The sequence below is a fragment of the Penicillium robsamsonii genome, assembly GCF_028829455.1.
Source record: "Penicillium robsamsonii strain IBT 29466 chromosome Unknown utg000003l_segment0_segment0, whole genome shotgun sequence".
NCBI lineage: Eukaryota > Fungi > Ascomycota > Eurotiomycetes > Eurotiales > Aspergillaceae > Penicillium > Penicillium robsamsonii.
The window spans coordinates 2,581,600-2,601,091 of record NW_026643221.1 but is presented as its reverse complement, the minus strand read 5'-3'; the positions used below and the strand labels follow the sequence as shown (position 1 = coordinate 2,601,091).

At 51.1% G+C, this 19,492-nt stretch overlaps 6 protein-coding genes across 6 annotated transcripts; 3 read left to right on the top strand and 3 right to left on the bottom strand.

Moving 5' to 3' along the window:
• Window positions 1–515: 515 nt before the first annotated feature.
• Window positions 516–3,632, bottom strand: N7447_005702 (uncharacterized protein; the record flags this gene model as incomplete). Its single annotated transcript, XM_057229964.1, has 4 exons — window positions 516–2,873; window positions 2,937–3,190; window positions 3,258–3,407; window positions 3,494–3,632. 4 exons carry the CDS (start codon window positions 3,630–3,632, stop codon window positions 516–518), a joined length of 2,901 nt encoding a protein of 966 aa, XP_057085054.1.
• Window positions 3,633–4,702: 1,070 nt separating this feature from the next.
• On the bottom strand, window positions 4,703–5,582 carry psf3 (DNA replication protein PSF3; the record flags this gene model as incomplete). The annotated part of the gene is made up of 6 exons (XM_057229963.1): window positions 4,703–4,770; window positions 4,833–4,941; window positions 5,007–5,196; window positions 5,283–5,341; window positions 5,400–5,468; window positions 5,541–5,582. The coding sequence occupies 6 exons, from the start codon at window positions 5,580–5,582 to the stop codon at window positions 4,703–4,705; spliced, it is 537 nt and encodes a 178-aa protein (XP_057085053.1).
• A 585-nt stretch (window positions 5,583–6,167) lies between these two features.
• On the bottom strand, window positions 6,168–6,884 carry N7447_005700 (DJ-1/PfpI family protein; the record flags this gene model as incomplete). Its single annotated transcript, XM_057229962.1, has 2 exons — window positions 6,168–6,823; window positions 6,878–6,884. 2 exons carry the CDS (start codon window positions 6,882–6,884, stop codon window positions 6,168–6,170), a joined length of 663 nt encoding a protein of 220 aa, XP_057085052.1.
• Window positions 6,885–8,726: 1,842 nt separating this feature from the next.
• On the top strand, window positions 8,727–11,333 carry N7447_005699 (uncharacterized protein; the record flags this gene model as incomplete). Its single annotated transcript, XM_057229961.1, has 1 exon — window positions 8,727–11,333. One exon carries the CDS (start codon window positions 8,727–8,729, stop codon window positions 11,331–11,333), a length of 2,607 nt encoding a protein of 868 aa, XP_057085051.1.
• A 539-nt stretch (window positions 11,334–11,872) lies between these two features.
• Window positions 11,873–14,893, top strand: N7447_005698 (uncharacterized protein; the record flags this gene model as incomplete). Its single annotated transcript, XM_057229960.1, has 1 exon — window positions 11,873–14,893. One exon carries the CDS (start codon window positions 11,873–11,875, stop codon window positions 14,891–14,893), a length of 3,021 nt encoding a protein of 1,006 aa, XP_057085050.1.
• A 689-nt stretch (window positions 14,894–15,582) lies between these two features.
• On the top strand, window positions 15,583–19,015 carry kgd1 (alpha-ketoglutarate dehydrogenase KGD1; the record flags this gene model as incomplete). The annotated part of the gene is made up of 3 exons (XM_057229959.1): window positions 15,583–15,882; window positions 16,000–18,044; window positions 18,103–19,015. Exons 1-3 carry the CDS (start codon window positions 15,661–15,663, stop codon window positions 19,013–19,015), a joined length of 3,180 nt encoding a protein of 1,059 aa, XP_057085049.1. The 5' UTR covers window positions 15,583–15,660.
• Window positions 19,016–19,492: the final 477 nt, after the last annotated feature.

Here is a 19,492-nt window from a genome sequence, read left to right as displayed (position 1 = left end):
AAGGAGGGAGGACATGTTGTGGCCATTGCATTAGTATGGACTGGCTGCCTCGCACGATAACACACTAATGCATATATTGGGATACCTTTAAGACAGTAGTCATTTTGGGTAAGTCATTACAAGATTAGTCGGCCGCTTAAAAGTGCACAATGACATTTCAGTAACATAGCATTTCAGACTATGTGAATATAGTTAGAGTTAACCATGCTAGCAGGATCAACATCATGAATTGAATTGTGAATCACTCTTCAAAGTGCAGAAGCCTAGAGTCGTGATTCGCATACATGAAGAACAGACAAACAGAAAACCGAATAAAAAGAGCTCATATCACACAAAGGCCATTCAAATGTTGCTGGGAAGTGAACAGTAAGAGAGAGAAAGAGGAAGAAACAATGTAGCCATGCTATTGTGTATACAAGGCTGGGTATCATAGAGTACAAAAGGGAAAAGATGGATGATACAGACAAAGAAAGATGAAGTAGGAAAACAAAGAATGAGGATAACAGCCTCTAAGCTCAGGCTCTGCGAGCACGACGGCCCATATACCGAGGCCGTTTCGAATGATCATCAGACTGAACAGCCATCTCAGAGTGGGGTCTGACATGAGCCTCCATGGAGTCCGGCGTTTCAGCACGGGGGATTCCCAGCCCATGAGTAGTTTCATAGGCTAGACGCGAGGAAACGCGGTTCTCCTTCGGTGCAGGTTCAATGAACTTCTCCGTCCCTGAGACAACCACAGAATCAGAGCGTTTACCCTTGATCCAGCTGAAGATACCCAGTGAGCTGCGCCGTTTGTGCTCTACGCCATGGGATGTGGAGGGGCGTCCTGAGACTGTTGCGGAGCCGGCGTGGTCGGCAAGTCTTGACATTGTCAAGGATTGCGGGAGTCCTCGCGGTCTGAAGCCAGAGAGCGGTTCCTCATTGTGGATTGTGGGATTGGAGAAGTATAAGTCGGTTGGGCCGGTGATTATTTGGGACATGGGTCTTCGAGAGGCGCCGCCCATTGTTCTGGTTTTTGGGATTACTGGGGATGGGGCACCGTCTTCATCGTCATCTTCGAAGTCATTTGGAATTGGCGAGCCTTGTAAACGACGAGTGTTGTTGGCTGAGCGGTTGAAGAATGGGGGGATGAAGCTGAGGCGTCGACGGGTCTCGGGGTTGGCTTCGGATTTGGGCTCTGACTGGGCAAGGTCGAGAGGTTGCTCCAGGATATCCAGAGTGGTCATGTCAAGGGTGGGGATACCAGGGACCTCAGGCTCGCTTGGCTCCGAAGCGACGCTGCTGTCGTCATCGAAGGTAGCTGGACTGGCGACATTGGGGGGTGATAGCTCTGTCTGTTGAATTTCGTGGTGGGTCTCACACGTCTTTGGCTTGCGAGACCGTGGGCTCTGCTTTGCGGCGGCAACCCAGTCTTGAGGTGTGAGCGGTGGTAAAGAGTCACAGTCACTGGTGCGCGCCGACGGGGTCATAGCCTTGTTTGGGCTACGGACACGTTTGATTGTTGGAGTTGATGCTTCGTTGGCATTTGCGTGGTACAGATCTCCAAAGGTCTCAATGGCAGGGTTATTGGGGCTTCCAGGCCCGAGGAGTTCGCTGGCTTTGGAGGAAACAGTGTTGAAAGAGGGCAAGATAGTGCGCGACTCATCAGCTGTGACTCCCAGGCATGGAGTATCACTACAATTGGTTTGCATGCTGTTGAAAAGCTCACTGTCATTGAAGCTGTAGTGACTAGCCATCTCTTCCGCAGAACGTGGGCGATTAGCTCGCCTACCAGTGAAGAACTGATCCTGCTCAGGCGGTGGGCTCTTTCGGGCTGTAATGCTCCCATTTGACCCATTTGACTGGTTTGATCGGTTTGCACCGGTAGCATATGCCGTGCTCATGGTGTCAGGAGTGGGAGGAAGCCTGATGCCGTCGAAAAGTGATGCATCCAGTCGTCCACGTCCACGCGGTTGGGGAGCGTACAAGTCTGCTGTAAAACTGGGGATGCTGGCCTTGGTAGCATCAGATGATGCTCGGTTCCTGCGTCTCGTGATTATAGTCTGGTTTGCGTCTTCGCGAGTCTGCATCCACCGATCAACCTTGTCTTCTTTGCTTTCTTCCCGCCCACTGGGGGGGACATAGCTATCCACGCTGCCTGCGGCCGAGGACGATCTCCGAAGAGGGATCTCGAGCTGATCAAAATCTTGCCACCTCGTAGGCGTGTCAAATGGATTCAGCTCACTGCATTCACTCAGGACGCTCAGTCTGGGTGACTCAGGCTCCATGATCTCGGTGGTTGTGTGGAAGCTCTCTGATTTTGAAAGTTCAGTCCTTGCAGAGCGTGACTGCGTTTCTTCTCCGGGGGTATAAAGGCTTCGCAGAGTGGCAGTACTTTTGTTATCCGCTCGTAGGAAGGAGGGTGCTTTCGAGAGTTTGCGTAGCTCAGAAGATGTCTGACGCTGAGCCACGCTCAAGACACTTGAATTGCGCTTGGAAGATGTTCTCTCCGGGATCTCAATCGTGGCCCGTGATTTCGGTGCAAAGGCCGCGGAGCCATCGGCGGTCATCGGGCGTGACATGGATAGCCTGGAGGCCCGGCCGCCGTTCTCCAGCATGTCAAGTTTTGATTCCAACTGACAGATAAGCTCGACGGCCTCAGTAACGGCAAGGTCTCGCTTGTCAAGGTCGATGCGGAGTTGCTCGTTAGATTCACGTAGGATCTGGTTGTCTTTCTCGGTGGTTCGAAGCTCCTCCACTTCCGCTACCAAATCATCCATGTGCGCTAGTTGTTCTTCCATCTCCGCCATCCGTTCCAGCTTCTTTTCATAAACAGCTATTTGTTGCGTACGGTGGAAGACCTCGAGCTTCAAATCGAAATTGAGCTTGTTCATCTTTGAAACATACTTTGGACGAGTCAGCTAGGGCACATGAGGTTCCTCTACTCTTGAACTTACTTGGTCCATTTCCCGCATGCCCATCTCTTTTGGTTTTCTCTGACCAGCAGAGAAGACGTCACTCACTTTGCGTGCTTTTTCAGACGCAACATCCTCCTGGGCTCGAGTGTTCTCGGGGGTTGGGGGGGCATTTTCTTTGTAATCCTCTGATATTGTTCCCCGGGAGCTTCGGTGTGCTCGTTCTTCTTTCAGTAAACCCTGCAAGAGAGCCGACGCAGGGTTTACTAATGTAGGAGTAGCCGGTTCTGGGGTTTCTGGGCCACAAATAATCAGTCACTTGCTCCAAAGCCATCCAATGTTACTGGCAACCGGAAGACATACCAGATAGACGGTTTGTCGTCCTTGTGCCCTTGTGGATAGGGGACTGGTCTCCCAGCCACGAGGCCTCTGGACTCATTCGAGGCGGAGTAAACATATTCGTTCGGCCCCTGACGCGGGAAAGTGATGGGTGTTGAGGACGTTCTGATAAGCCTTGAAGAAACAATGTCAGTTTTAATCTCTTAACCCTGAGTTTTTGAAACTCAATACACGCAGGTGCAAGTTCAGAGATCACGTACTAGAGTGACCTTTAGAAGAAACACCGCGTTTTGGCGCAGTGTTAAGATGATGAGCGGGGCTTCGAGAGTGCGAAGAAGCAGGCTGACCAGCGGCCGAGCTCCTTCTTTTAGATTTCTCCTCCATAGTGGCTGCAGGCATAATATTTACCGAATGTGCATAATTGACGTGCCGTAAAGCCCCCAGATTCCCGATGTGGACGCAGCACTGCAGTATCCTGGTCAATCAGTGGACACCACGGTAACAATTTCCTGCACAATCCACCGGCCGCATCGGAGGATTAATGGATAGATCCAGGGATATTGGTGTCGATTGGATAGACGCCAGATAGTGTATTGGATGATTGGATGGTGGAGGGTAACCAGCAGGCGCGATGCGAGGGATGCAGATGTGTCGCAGCTGGGAGGGGGCAATCAGAGGCTGGTTGGTCGAACCTGTGGAGTGCAAGGTAGGTTTGTAGAGTCAATAGACCCGAATCAAGGCATACGGTCCCAGTTTCAGTCCCACGATTCAAGGGAGACGGGACTGGGGCAAGTCAAACGAAGTGAGGGTGATGTCGCAAACGGATTGTGATGAGTCGATCTTTAGACCAAAAAAAGTAAAACAGGGTATAGTCGCAGGCCCCACTTATGTAGATGTTGATGTTTATAGATTGTAGTATTACGTAGGGACAGTTGTCATGAGAGAGGTAAGGAATGGAAGACTCGAAGAATGGAAACATAAATGTCCAAAGATGTTTTTTTCCAGCCCCCGAGGCTAGATTCAATAGGCTCCTTAGCACGGCGATCAATTCGTTCTTAGTCGCTCTGTTCCTTAACGATCACACCAATCGGATCTAGGCCGTGGGGCCATCTAATTTTGGCGGGGTTTCTGATTTCATAGGCTTTTTTGACTGTGTCAGTTATAAGTTCATGGGTACTTTGCATTGTAATATGAATTTACTATTTATATTGTATGATTTAATGTATAATAAAAGAATGTACTTCGTACAGTTCGATATGTACGTTTGGATTCAAATGTCTCCACCTGAGCCTTGTGTCTCAGACCTGTCAGGTTTGATATATTCAACATATGTATCTCATGTTCTAAATAACGGACAAATAAACAGTCTATACGTCACAGCCTATCGGATGGAAGGATTACATTCATAAAGTACATAACTGTCATGAGCGAGCGCAGCTCAGAGCCCACTAGAAATGCCTTGCAAACTATTACTTGCGTTTCGCCTCCCCAGACCAGATCCGCATATCCTTGGCCCGATCATGAGCAGCACGGAACACTATCGAACCATATCTGTTAGTAACCTCATCCTCCACCTATCCGAAACAGGTCATAACCTACATTGTCGCTCAGTCTCATCCAGTCCACGAAGGAAATCAACCCCGCCACCGACTGCACCACGCGAGTTGTGTGCATGATCAGCAATTTCTGCCGCTCGTTTCTTGAATGCCTACCAGCTCGTTAGTCCCATCTAATGAACTGTCTTCACCAGCCGCGGAAATCAGAGCCACCTACATCGCCGAGAACATCAACCATCTCTTCTTCCTCGAAGAGTTCGAGAATCCGCTCGCTCAGGTTGTAGAAATGTGGTGCTAAAGCGCGCAAGTCAAGCGTGCGGGGATCTGCCTTCAGTGCATTCATCACCCGCTCCGAAAGCGCATCGGGTATGTCGAGCGTGACTAGACGGGACGTTCCTAGACGTGCCCTATACAACCACATGTAACACGTTAGGGAAATAGCAAATTCCATGCCTGGTCTTTCTTGTGTAGGCTGAACTGGGTGGGACCTTACCCGATCGAGAGCATTTCACCTAGCCATAGTGGAAGATCGATCCGGGTTCCAGCTTTGATCTGTGCATAGGTTAGTGAGCTGTATGGACAGGAAGTGAAGAGTAGGGCATATACTCACATCTTCGCCCGCATTGCCCTCTAGAATACCGAGTCCGGGTACTTCGAGCTCAAAGGTACATGGCAGTTTCTAGATTCAACGATGTTAGCAATTGTTTAATTCTATAGCTTGACTATGAGAGTATGTGGTCAATCAACTCACCTGTGCATCGGTCAAGATGGAGTCAATATCATAGTAAGACATTATGATACGTCGGAATATTCATGCTCTGTTGATCGCAAAGTTGTGAGATTGAGGCGCGTCGACCACGGCGCGCGGTCACGTGCCACTCGCGAAATGGGAAATGGGTGGAGAAGCCGATGACATCCACCACAACTGCTGGAAGTTATGAGCTTTGGGGATCTTCGTCTTTTTTCTAGCCTCGAATGGCTATGAAAAATTCACTACGATCTGGCAGATTGGGAGAAATGGCTCGATTACCCATGTTAATCTGATACTTCTAGATCGTCGTCTTTAGAGATATATGCTTGATACTTTGTGACTTGGTAACAAACGAGAGCCTCCTGTTATTTCACAACTGACTTTTTTTTACTTCTTCTTCTAAGCCCCTCAGAACGATCAAACAAAGCCCATAAAATGAACATGCCGATGGCTTACAAGCGGCTTTCTTCGGGGCATTGGGAAAGGTAGACTTCATGTATCTGGCTCATATATATATTCGCAATAGTCTAAATTTCCTTTCCCATCAAATTTCCAAATAAAGTAGAGATGCTCTGGATATAAATAAATACACAAAACGTGAAAGTAGGTACGATGATAGTGGTCAACTCAGAGGCCATGCAGTTCAGCAAACGGATCGTGACTAGGATCCTCATGTCGAGTATACTCCGTGCTATTCGAGATCTTCCTTGCCACCTCGCTCCCATAGATCTCTTCAATCCAAGCAAGAGTGACATCAATCCCAGCGCTAACCCCGGAAGAAGACCAAACATTACCATCAACGACCCATCTTGCACGAGGAACCCAATTAACATTCGCCGCCAACCTCGTAGTCTCAGCCCAGGCCATCTTATTCGTTGTGGCACGCTTCCCATTTAGAACGCCAGCTCGCGCCGCAAGCCCCGACCCAGTACACACCGTGACGAGATATTTCAGTTCAGGATATACATTTTGGATGTACGAGATCGCTTCTTCGATTGCTGGGCTTGAGCCGCGCGTTCCAAGGCCACCAGGGACGAGAAGCAGATCCAAACAAGGCACCGTCTTAAAGGTGTGGGTTGGGACCACGCTTTGACCTATGGCTATGGCTAATGCCGGTGGCTTTGTTGACACTGGCTCTAGGGTTGAGGATATAAGTGCCAAGGTCACGTTGTGGCTCCATGAGAGGACATTGATGCAGTCCACTGGGCCGAATACATCCAGGGCTTGAAAGCCGGGGAATAGCACCACGCCCACGCGGAGAGGGGCGGATTTGTCCCGTGATTCTGAATACTCAATCTGTTAATATGTGGAATATGTGCTGGAAGTGAGAGTCATACCAGACATATCGTTTATGGGAATAATGTGTAAGGCCTTCTATCTGTCGCTGGAGGCGTAATTTCTCTATCACAATTCGCGTTAGAACGGGTGGTCTGGTCTTTATATACACTAGGTGGAATGGCCAAGCCACAGCCTTGCGTTGGTTTTGAGCAGATTAATGCGTAAGCGGGAATGGTTCCGTGTTTGGAAAATGGGAACTTGCGAAGGCCTCATTTGACAGCAAGAAAAACACTAGGAACTCCAGTTGAAAAAGTGTCTGTCCTTTGTTTGATATAGGCAAATCTGACGCGGGTGACGGCAGGTCAAAATAACCTTATTTCCCCGGGGAACGGTGATCGCCTGAATCATAACTGGCCCGCAGCGGAAATCCACCGAATTTCGAGGTACTAGGGGGTACATAGTCAGGGACTATATTGTAGGTAGGATAAGCCCGGACTACCTATAGCTAGCTGCCTGTTATTGCAGTCCGACCAATGAGCACAGCACCAGATATTACCTCAAAACCTACTTAGATCTTGGCCACCCCAGCTCCTCACTTCTTCCAAAATGGCCGTCACCGGTCTCTTGGCTTTATGTTGCTGTATGAGTACCCATAAATGACCAACGGAGCCCGTTATTTCAAATCCAAAAAAGTCATCCAAGCCCGCAACGTGCCACCTGAAGGATGTCATGGAAATTGGCTAGGGCAGCTCCAATATCCTCTCCCAGGATCCCATGATAATCACTCTCGATCGAGGATAATGATGTGGCTTTTTTTCAATATTTGGTTCAGGCAGGCAGTAGATTATCTCGTTGAATTTCAGGAAAAACGAGTGGACCAGAGTTTGGGCTCCTCACCAGTTTGTCAAATGGCACCTCCATGAGAAGCACAAGCCGAGGGTTGCGGTGCCAAGTGGTCCGCAAAAGTTGTTCGCAAAGTGGTATGCACGCAAAGATTATCTATATGCAGATAGAAACGCTGAGACTTGAATATAAATCGCCCGGTCGTGATTTCCAAGAGAAGAACAGGAACTCTGCGCTGGCGGCCATTGAGATATGGTCCCGGAATGCATTCTCCGAAATCGATTTATCCAAGAAAAATAAGCGGCAGTACATGAGTTGTCCAGTAGATACCGATGAGTGTGAGATGAGGGTATGGTATCGACTATCTACATAGGTCAGGTCACGCGACCATCTCGAACCTCGAGCACCACCTAGGCAATATATTTTTATTAGTCAGATCCTAGCAAAACAAAGCAATCCAATGGAACAAACAGTTGAGACTACGATATCTGTTGATGACCTGATTGGACCGGGGTTGTCATGCAGTTCAGCTTAGACGCGGACACCTCGGTATTGCCTATTTGGGTATTTTTATGCATGTTACTGGGAAACCTACAGATAGGCAACGAGACACCGACGAAATACCGAGGGTGCTGTTAGTATATTCTAAGAAAGTTTGCTCAAGCCCTTATATTATTCCCTGAGACAGAATACTCCTTTTATAGATATATCAAAATGCCAAGACCTCTAGAACAGAGTGGAGAGTCAAAATAGCAGGGCTAGGGTGCAAAACGGACCGAGACATGAACGCAAAGGCCCCCTTAAAATGGCTTAGTGCCTTTAATTCCTTGATTTGGGCTTAGAAGGAAATTACATCGTTATTATTAGCATAAGCATTATCATTTTATTTGGCATAGGGTTATTCAAATTATTGTACGACAATCCAAAATTAGCCGGCCTCTCAAGTTTCCCTCCTTTCCATCCCTTCTGACTTTCTTTGTCTGGTATCCCGGCTATTTCCGAGTCCCTTCAAATCTATCAATTAGAACTGGTCTGAATGGACAGTCGGTGACTAAGACCTATATTATGGCGTACAATGCCGTCGCTCAAGTCGACCACGAGGTGGCTTCTGTTTCTTCTGCTTCTGCATCACGCAGCCCATCGCCCGCTCACGGACATGCATTTGAGCAGCTGCCACTTGATACTGATCACATCGGGGGAGGGAGCCACCTAGAGGTTGCTAAAACTACAGACAATCCCAGTTTCGGTCAGTTAGGTTCCATGATCCGCTCCATGACTTCTACCAGCTACGATGTGGTGGAGGACGATGACTATGACGCCGATCCTCCCCCCGAGCGATCCAACAGCCTCCGCATTCTACCACTCAATACAACCGTCCCGCAACATCCTTCTCCCGATCCCCCTCTCCACAGCGCATGCAGTGAGGCTCCCGTACCCCTCAGCCACCCTACTCCGGATTTGCAGTCGATACAAGGAGCCTACAAAGGAAATGTGACGCGGTTGGAAGAAAGTGCAGAGCAACTGAGCTCTTGCTCCGCAGATATTGAGAGCGAGATCCGCCGCATCGACCAAGAGCAAAAGCAACGCTCAGTCAGTTCGGCGTCCAATTCAATCATTCACCGGAATGGTGCATTCTCCCCAGCACGTACGATTTCCTCCGCCCATGGATCGAATGTGTCCCCCGCGCGTCAGCGCTCCGTTTCAGGGGTGCGTCTGGCTCAGCTCTCGGAGCCTGCACATGATGAACATAAGCATGAAGTGGACGAATTTCCCGGGCTCCCTGATCTACCACCGCCACAACCCCTTTTCAATACCCAGAGCGATTACTATTACGACCAATATGTCCCACAAGGAGTTCCCGTAGAAGCGGAGTTAGAGCGGCGAGCCTCGGTCGCATCGAACGATACCTCCCAGCAGGCGCGGACACTATTCACCGATTTTGATGGCGTCCATTTCACACCCATGGAACCGGGTCGTCAGGTTTCTTTGGAGCAGCCGCCGCTCGCCCGCAAGCCGGAACATTATAAACACCCGCAAGCAGGAGAGAATATGGTGTTCTATCCAGCCCCTGTCCCACGCATGTTGAATCTGCCACCGAAGTTGTCGCGCAAGGAAAACATCGACCGGGATAAGCGTCGCACACGCATTGCAGGCGCCATCACCGCTGATGATAGAAAGTCAACCGTTATGCTGCCTGACGGCGATCAAAAAGACCCACGCGATGGCCATGGTGATAAACGCAAATCGAAACTACCACCGCATCTCCGTGCGAGTGTGTTTTTTGATCAGCCGGGTACATCACTCCAGGTCGAGGTTAAGCAAGATTCTGCGGTTGCTACGCTGGAGAGCATTTTGGATGCCTCTGCGAATGCACCTGTTTCGGCTTTCACTGATCACCCTTATGCTGGTCATATCGGCGCGTTCATCTACAACAAATCAAAACGCAAGACCCTGACAAAAGATATGGCAGGGCAAAAGACAAACCGTCTTTCGCGAGCCACGATTGGCCAGCCTTATAGCACTAATAATGTAGACGAGTATGGAGACCCTGTCACTTCGCCACATGGATCGGAAGCCGGGAATGACTCGTATAGAAACCATGATGAGCACGTCCATGAGCGAGGGTCGGAAGGCACTGATACCGAAAGTGATGAGCAATCCGAAGATGAAGAGGACGAGGACGAGGAAGAATTGGATTATGTTGGTCCACCAAACACGCTTATCGCCGAATTGGAGTTGCGGAAGCATGAATTGAAGCACCGACGCCGGACGGTGGTGCCTGTAGCTTTCCACGGCATGCGGACCACTTTGTTAGAAATGGACGAAATGGCCCAAAAGCAAAGTGACAAACGGCGGCAGCGCCCCGTTGCTTTGGCTTGGGAAGGGCGGGACGAAGACGAAGACGTTCCCCTGGCCATGTTGTACCCCGAGAAAGCCAATGTCGAAGACGACGACCGACCTTTAGGGCTGATCGAGAAGCGGCAACAAGAAGAAAATGAGCCTTTGAGCTCACGCCGTGCTAGGCTGCGCGGTGAACCAGTACCGCAGCCGGAGAAGCGTCCTGCTACAGTGTATGCAGCAGAGCCTCCGGCGCATGTTCCTGAGCCGGCCGCTGAGAGTGAGAGTGAGACAGAGATAGAAACCCTCGCCGAGCGACTTCAACGGTTGAAGGGACATAACCGCTCGGAGAGCAAATTCGCCAGCGACTTGATGGCCGAAATTGACACTAGGGCTGGAGTTGCGCCCAAAGACGCCCAAGAAGTGCCCGGCCCCAGCGAGGAAGAGACACTCGCACAACGACGTAGTCGCCTTCAGAAAGAGGCTGCTGCCCAACTCGGGCCCGCAAAGAACCCGCGAATGCGCCGGAGCATGGCTGCGCTTACACAGGGTCGTCCTGCCCAGCTTGCTCGCCAGTCGTCGTATGATGTTTTCAATCAGCGGCCTGTCACCATGTCCCAGTATGGAAACCGCATGTCCATGCAACAATTTTCACCACAAAGGGGATATCCGACCCTTGCAGCATACCCGATGGCACAGCAATATGGGTATCCTATGAACCCTGCGACGATGGGAATGAATGGCATGGGATATACTTCCAATATAACACAACATCCTGCCCCGGTCCAAACCGACCCGAACGTGATCGATCGCTGGAGGCAAAGCATTCGCTGAAGGCGTCATCAATTAATTTTTGCTTTATGTTTTATTAGCATAGCATATGGTCATTTTGAGCGTTTCATTCTTTGATTTATACTTTTCTCGAAGGATATCCATGTAGCATAGCTGTACGATTAGAGGAGTTAAAGCATTTTCGGGGATTTGATCTATCGCGAGAAAATACAATAAATGAAGCAAGTAGGGGCAAGAATGTGACGCGATATTGTAGACAGGCCCAGACACCACAGAAGGGCTAGATGGGTGTAACCTAACTTTTAGCCGCGCGTTTTGATCTCATTTTATATATAAATAGAAAGATCGATACCTCTTGAAATTTACTGCTTGTGGATTACCCCTTCTTCTCGTCAAATCGAGTTTAATAGGCTGACAAAAGCTCGAGGCTCAAGAGGTCCACGGGTGGATTCTGCATCCCCCACGGTCCAGAGTCTGTATATGACATCTTTGTTTGACACATGCAGTTGACTGCAATGGACCATTACGCCCCTTGTTAATTCTCGTGACTCAACTTGGGGTTGTGAGAGCCCATAACTGTCATGCCACCGTCTACCGTCTTCTCGTACTGGCGCCGAGACCATCGGCGTTGGTCCGCATCGCCTGCGTCAATCCCCGCGCCCTTACCCGTCAAAGGCGCGAATGGAAGCCCGAATAGCAGCCCTCCCCAGCTCCCAGAGATCCCGGATACCCCTACGCTCACCACTACCTTCGACGGTCGCCCCTCACCCGATGGCCCCTCCTCGAATGAGTCGCCGCTCGACATCGATACTTCCAAGCTCAACATTAGCTCATCGGTCGCGCCGCTATCCTCCTCGCTCACTCTTGGAGTCCCGTCACCGGCATTCGAAAAAGAAAGTCGTCCTCATTCTAGCCCTGGCGACTGCGGGGAAGAACAATTTACGTCCCAGTCGAATAATTCTCAACTGTCTGTGACCGGTCTACGGTCTGACCAAGCAGACGCAGAATCGAACTCTAAACCAAGCTCGCCCTTTCGACGTTCGTTTGGCAAGCAGAAACGATCACCAACTGCGGCAGCAGGGTCAGGTCATTTCCGGTTCAGAACCTCAACGGATGATTCGCCGGCGGATAAACAAACAATGCTGCAAAAGGATTTCAAGATGGATGCTAGCACAACTGTCCGGCGCACCGGAGATCGTGATGTGTCCGTAGAACAGACACATCACAAATCGGGCAAGGCGATGCTCCATCTCTTGAATCCGATGTCTCTCCTTGCGCGTAGGCGCTCCTCGCAGATGGTTAGCTCTCGGGCAGAGGATGTCAAAATCAAGAACCGGAATGTTCCTGCTATGCCAGATGACTATGATCCCAGAATTCGTGGAAAGATTGTCCATGACTTCTCGGCGCCTCGGCCTCGCCGCAATCTTTCGGCTACCCAGCAGGATGCACTGGTGAATGGGCAGGATACTTCACCACCACAAATACCCAGTCAACCTCGTGTCGCCCACTGGAGTGACCAGGCAAAACGGCACAGTGACCATTCGCCTGTTTTCAAGGAACATTTTGAGGACCAGAATGTTTTACAGGTGGAGAACAAGGGTTATCTTCAGTCTTCACTATTAACAGGCCAATCACAGCCTGGTCCTGACTGCTCGTTGCCTGTCTTTGCACGGAACTTGCCATCCCATATACCAGATGGAACTGATCTTTCACAGCAGCTTGAATCCAAGGCAGAGGAACCTCCCCCAAGCCCACCCAAAGCAATTACCCATGCTCACCCTCAGCACCCTCAAGACCAAGATACTATTCCCAATGTGCCTTTCAATCCCTCGGCAAGGCCGAGACATCTCAAGAGCAATGCCTCTCGATTCAGCTTCGATATGAGCGGAGTAGACTCATCTTCGCAAGAGAGAATGTTAGAAGAGAAGCATAAGGCCAAGGAAGCGTCTCGCAGAATGGAGGATGGGTATTTTGATGACTTCGACGAGGATTTCGATGATGACATGATGGACGACCTGGACGGTCTGGAAGAAAAGATTCCCGGTGTCAATGCAGACGCCGATGATGATGATTTTGGTGACTTCTCCGTTTCACGAGATATCAACGAGGCCAAGTCCTGGTCTATCCCAAGATTGTCACCCGTTGTTGGTAACCCGATTACTGCTGCACCACCAGCCCCTACAAACACCTCTCACTTTACATCTCATCTCTCTGAGACCACACAACTAAACGATGACCTCGATCAACAAGTGCCAGGGGAACCACTTTCCCTAGGTGCCAGAACTGATGAGATGTCAACCCTTCCCCAGGCTCCGGCTACGAAACAAGCTGCCCAAATCCTCGACGATGATGATGATCTTTATTTCGACGACGGCGATTTCGGAGATCTTGCTGTCGACAACCAAGATGGTGGATTTGATGAATCTATATTTGATGATGTAAACAGCCATCTATACGAACGAAAACCAGCCAATGCCTCTGCAGCACCCTTACCAACGGACAGTGCGGTCCCTGACGGGGATGACTCTTCGGCAGGGAAAGAAAGCCCCATGGCAGAGAAGGGAGTCCAAGGACTGCAGCACATGCCTAGTGTGGCCAGTGACTATCGGGTCACAGGATCAGTCAAGCGTGGTCCCCTCGGCGAGCCAATACCAAATATGGGCCCTGCCCGTGCCCATGGTGGTGTGCTTACAGAGCAAAATTTAGATATCTTGCACAATGCTCTCGCTTTTGCAGCCAACGAAGCATCATATGGTGGGCGCTTTGAGCGCAAGTTCAGCATGAGCGAAGCATCTCAGGGGCAAGACAGTGCAGCTCAAACATCGCAGACGATAGACTCGCAACCAGGTCTGGTTTCTGATGATAGCCGGATCAGCCAAACTGCGGATGTCATGGCCTTCGAAGACGTCTACGATGATCACTTCTACGATGATTACGATGGTTCGTACTTCGACGATGCAATCGTTGCTGCTGCTAACGCCGAGGCTCTTGAGAATGATGACGACGGCTTCTACGGCCAAGAGTTCGGCTTCTACGCACAGGCAGATGGCAACGGCGCTTCTGAGCTAACCAACGGTGGATACTTTGGTCCGCGACGGGTCGAAGGTATCACACGGAACCACAGCAGTCGCGGCAAATTTCAGGAGCCCAGCTTGACCCCTATTACTGAACGAAGTGAATGGAGCACACGCAACTCCATGATCTCGGTCAAGGCTCACGGCGGTACCCATCCAAACTCAGCTCTAGCGAGCCCTGGGCTGGCGCAGCTGGTTGACATGGGCAATCTCGACGATGAAATGTCACTAAGCGCACTCATGAAGCTACGCCGGGGAGCCTGGGGTGGGAGCAACGGTAGCTTGCGCAGCAGTGCAGGCAGTCCACCACCACATACGATTTCACCCTCTCACCGTGCAAGCTTGAATGGTGCCGAATCAAGCCCAACAGTCTCTGAAGCGAGACCTTTCACTGCTGGTGAGGGAGCTTCGAATAGTGTCGGCTATTCCCATGAGGACAGCTACCTACGTACTGCTTCGGCGTTGTCGGGCCGGCCAGATTCTGAGGAAATTCCCACCAGCGGACCTCAGCGACTCAATGTCTTGTAATATGGTGTCCAATTTCCCTGTCTGGATATAATGATCTATTATGTCTTTGCATATTGCATATGCCCTTTTGTGCGGTGATTTTTCGCATTGTCACGATTTCATGAATTATCGAATGTTCTATAGCTTTAGATGTTAATATTAATACAGATTGTAATCTGATGGAAATCTTGAATTTCAATATACACATCTCATCTAAAAAAACACTAGTTAGAGATATCCATGATTAATAGTAATCCCTTTTGGTCCCATTGGGCCGAAAACTCCCGTGGTAGAGGCCGAGCGCTTAGCCGGCCTGCGGAGCGAAGTGGCTGATTGGGGCGTTTCTGTCCCCGGGCATCGGTTGTAAGTCGGGCTGAGTCAGCGCACCAGCCTCACTGCCGTGAGACCCGTCATTCTCGGCAGCTCTTCCAAGGTTCCTTTCGCGCTCTTCTTTCGCTTCATTTTCCCAACTCTCCACACTTTGTTTTCACTAGAGCGTTTTAGCTCTCTGATGAGTCCCGATTCTATACAGGTGCTACGGCAATACTAGTCGAGACACCTGTTCTGTGATTTTAATTCGTACGTGTACTTACGCCCATTCCTTTCCTCCGTATTTCCGGTTTGCGTGCTGCAGAACAACCTGGCAATATCAGGCTGACACTATAGCATGCAGTGAATCTGACTATTTGACGTCTGATTTGGCCAGCAATCCAGAACTGTTGTCTTCCGTTTCCCCTTTCCTCTAAATCGAAAACTTTATTAGACCTTGATCCAAGAAAAATCCCGCAATGTTTAGAAACACTGCCTTGAAGGCCACCAACAGCGGCATGCTGCGTGGTGCGACCTCTTCATCATGCCGGCGCTCATTCCACCTCGCCACGAGTGCTCGCAGCGCTTCAAAAAGCTCCGGCTTCAACATGACCGCTCGTCGGCCTCTTGCTGTTGTCGACCGTGCTTTCAACGGTGCCCGGTCCTACGCGACCCCCGCGGAGGGCCAAATTCAAGGAGTGGTAAGCAACAACAATATCCCATGATCGTTAGCGATCCGATCCGGGTTCCCGATAATTGAAACAAACAAACGGACATTCGACTAATGCGACGGCGCGATCTCGCCCTTATGTGGACAGGACCCCAACGATTCTTTCCTTACTGGTAGCACTGCCAACTACATCGATGAGATGTACATGGCATGGAAGCAGGATCCCTCGAGTGTTCACATCTCATGGCAGACTTACTTCAAGAACATGGAGGAGGGCAAAATGCCTATCTCCCAGGCCTTCACTCCTCCCCCTACCCTCGTCCCCACCCCTACCGGTGGTGTCCCCCAAGATATGCCCGGCCAGGGACTTGCCGGTGGTGCTGACGTGACGAACCACTTGAAGGTTCAGTTGCTCTGCCGCGCCTACCAGGCCCGTGGTCACCACAAGGCCAAGATCGACCCTCTCGGCATTCGCGGAGAGGCCGAGGCCTTTGGCTACGACAAACCCAAGGAGCTCGAGTTGGACCACTACGGTTTCACCGAGAGTGACTTGAGCCAGGAGTTTGCCCTTGGACCCGGTATCTTGCCCCGTTTCATCACCGAGACCCGCAAGAAGATGACTCTGCGCGAGATCATCGCCACTTGCGAGAAGATCTACTGCGGCTCTTACGGTGTTGAGTACATTCACATTCCCGACCGCAAGCCCTGCGAGTGGATCCGTGATCGCTTCGAGATCCCTCAACCTTACAACTACTCGGTTGACGACAAGCGCCGCATCCTTGACCGTCTCATCTGGTCTTCCAGCTTTGAGTCCTTCCTCGCTACCAAGTTCCCCAACGACAAGCGCTTCGGTTTGGAGGGTTGCGAGACCCTGGTCCCCGGTATGAAGGCCCTGATCGATCGTAGTGTCGACTACGGCATCAAGGACATCGTCATCGGTATGCCTCATCGTGGTCGTCTTAACGTTCTGTCCAACGTTGTCCGCAAGCCCAATGAGTCCATCTTCAGTGAGTTTGCGGGTTCTACCGAGCCTTCCGATGAGGGCTCCGGCGATGTCAAGTACCACTTGGGTATGAACTTCGAGCGTCCTACTCCCTCCGGTAAGCGTGTGCAGCTGTCTCTGGTTGCCAACCCCTCTCACCTCGAGGCCGAGGACCCCGTTGTCCTTGGAAAGACTCGTGCCATCCAGCACTACAACAAAGACGAGACCAACTACGACACCGCTATGGGTGTTCTGCTTCACGGTGACGCTGCCTTTGCTGGCCAGGGTGTTGTCTACGAGACAATGGGATTCCACTCCCTTCCGGCCTACTCGACCGGTGGTACCATCCACCTTGTCGTGAACAACCAGATTGGTTTCACCACTGATCCCCGTTACTCCCGGTCCACTCCCTACTGTTCCGACATTGCCAAGTCCATCGACGCTCCTGTCTTCCACGTGAACGCTGACGATGTTGAGGCTGTCAACTATGTCTGTCAGATCGCTGCTGACTGGCGTGCCGAGTTCAAGCGCGACGTTGTCATCGACATGGTCTGCTACCGTAAGCAGGGTCACAACGAGACTGATCAGCCTTCGTTCACCCAGCCCCTGATGTACAAGCGCATCGCTGAGCAGAAGGCTCAGCTCGACAAGTACGTCGAGAAGCTGATTGCTGAGGGTACCTTCACTAAGGAGGACATTGATGAGCACAAGAAGTGGGTCTGGGGAATGCTCGGCGACAGCTTCGACCGCAGCAAGGACTACCAGCCCACCGGCAAGGAGTGGCTGACTTCTGCCTGGAACAACTTCAAGTCTCCCAAGGAGCTAGCCAACGAGGTCTTGCCTCACCTGCCCACTGCTGTTGGTGACAAGTCCCTGAAGCACATTGCTGACAAGATCGCCGGTACCGGTGTTCCTGAGGGCTTCGAGCTCCACCGCAACCTTAAGCGTATCTTGAGCGGACGCAAGAAGGCTGTTGATGAGGGCAAGAACATCGATTGGGCCACCGCTGAGGCTCTCGCTTTCGGTTCGCTCGTTGACGAGGGTTACCATGTCCGTGTTTCCGGTCAGGATGTTGAGCGTGGTACCTTCTCTCAGCGCCACGCCGTCCTGCACGACCAGCAGACTGAGCGCACTTACACTCCCCTGAAGCACATCAGTGACAAGCAGGGCAGCTTCGTCATCTCCAACTCCTCCCTGAGCGAGTTTGGTTGGTAAGTTCTTGAATTGACAGAACTCCCCGCGTAACAACGACTCTAACATACAATCTAGTCTCGGCTTCGAGTACGGTTACTCTCTGACCTCCCCCAACGCCCTTGTCATGTGGGAGGCCCAGTTCGGTGACTTCGCCAACAACGCTCAGTGTATCATTGATCAGTTCATCGCCTCCGGTGAATCGAAGTGGCTGCAGCGTTCCGGTCTGGTTGTGTCTCTGCCTCACGGTTATGACGGCCAGGGTCCTGAACACTCTTCCGGACGTATGGAGCGTTGGCTCCAGCTTTGCAACGAGGAGCCCCGTGTGTTCCCCTCGGCTGACAAGCTGGACCGTCAGCACCAGGACTGCAACATGCAGATTGCCTGCATGACCACTCCTGCCAACCTGTTCCACATCCTCCGTCGCCAGATCCACCGCCAGTTCCGCAAGCCCCTGGTCATCTTCTTCTCCAAGTCTCTGCTGCGTCACCCCCTTGCCCGCTCTGACATTGAGGCCCTAAATGGCGAGTCCCACTTCCAGTGGATCATCCCCGATGAGGGTCACGGCACCGCCATCGACGCTCCCGAGAAGATCGAGCGTGTTATCCTGTGCTCTGGACAGGTCTACGCTGCCTTGCTCAAGCACCGCGAGGCCAACGGTATCCGCAACACTGCTATCACCCGTATTGAGCAGCTGCACCCCTTCCCTTGGGCCCAGCTGAAGGAGAACCTGGACAGCTACCCCAACGCTAAGGACATCGTCTGGGCCCAGGAGGAGCCTCTCAACGCCGGTGCCTGGTCCTACGCCCAACCCCGTATCGAGAGTCTGCTGAACGCTACCGAGCACCACAACCGTCGCCATGTCCTGTACGCTGGTCGCGCTGGTAGCGCTTCCGTTGCTACTGGTCTCAAGGCCGTCCACCTCAAGGAGGAGCAGGAGCTTCTGGAGGATGCTTTCTCCGTTCACCAGGATCACCTGAAGGGCGAGTAAACGCCTTCCTATTGATTTGGCTCGACTTCTGTTGATGAAGATACTTGGGATCTTGCACTGACACTTGCATCAAGTCGAGTGTCGTATATTCATTGGTCTTCCTAGAACCTAGCGTGTATTTCCTTGTTGTACTACCTGTTTTATTTTACTGGTTTCCTTCGTGTGTTATCGATGTGTCCCTAGGTTTACAGTCATAGGCTATGCTAGGACAGTCTTTTGGTTGTCCTAATGTAAGGTCCCCGTCTATACCTAGAATCCATGCTATATGTAAAATACAAAGAATCATTGACTTTCCAAGATTCCTGCTTTTTCTTTTCTGTGTATGCCTTTTAAAATCCCTATAGCTCATATCAACTGTGTTAATTCTGGGCATGCTTGATATGACATCACCCGCGTGCTCGGATGATTCAGCAACTGATGCCTGATCAGTGCCGCAGGCAACAATCTCACCTGACTTGATTGCTCTTCTCCGCACTC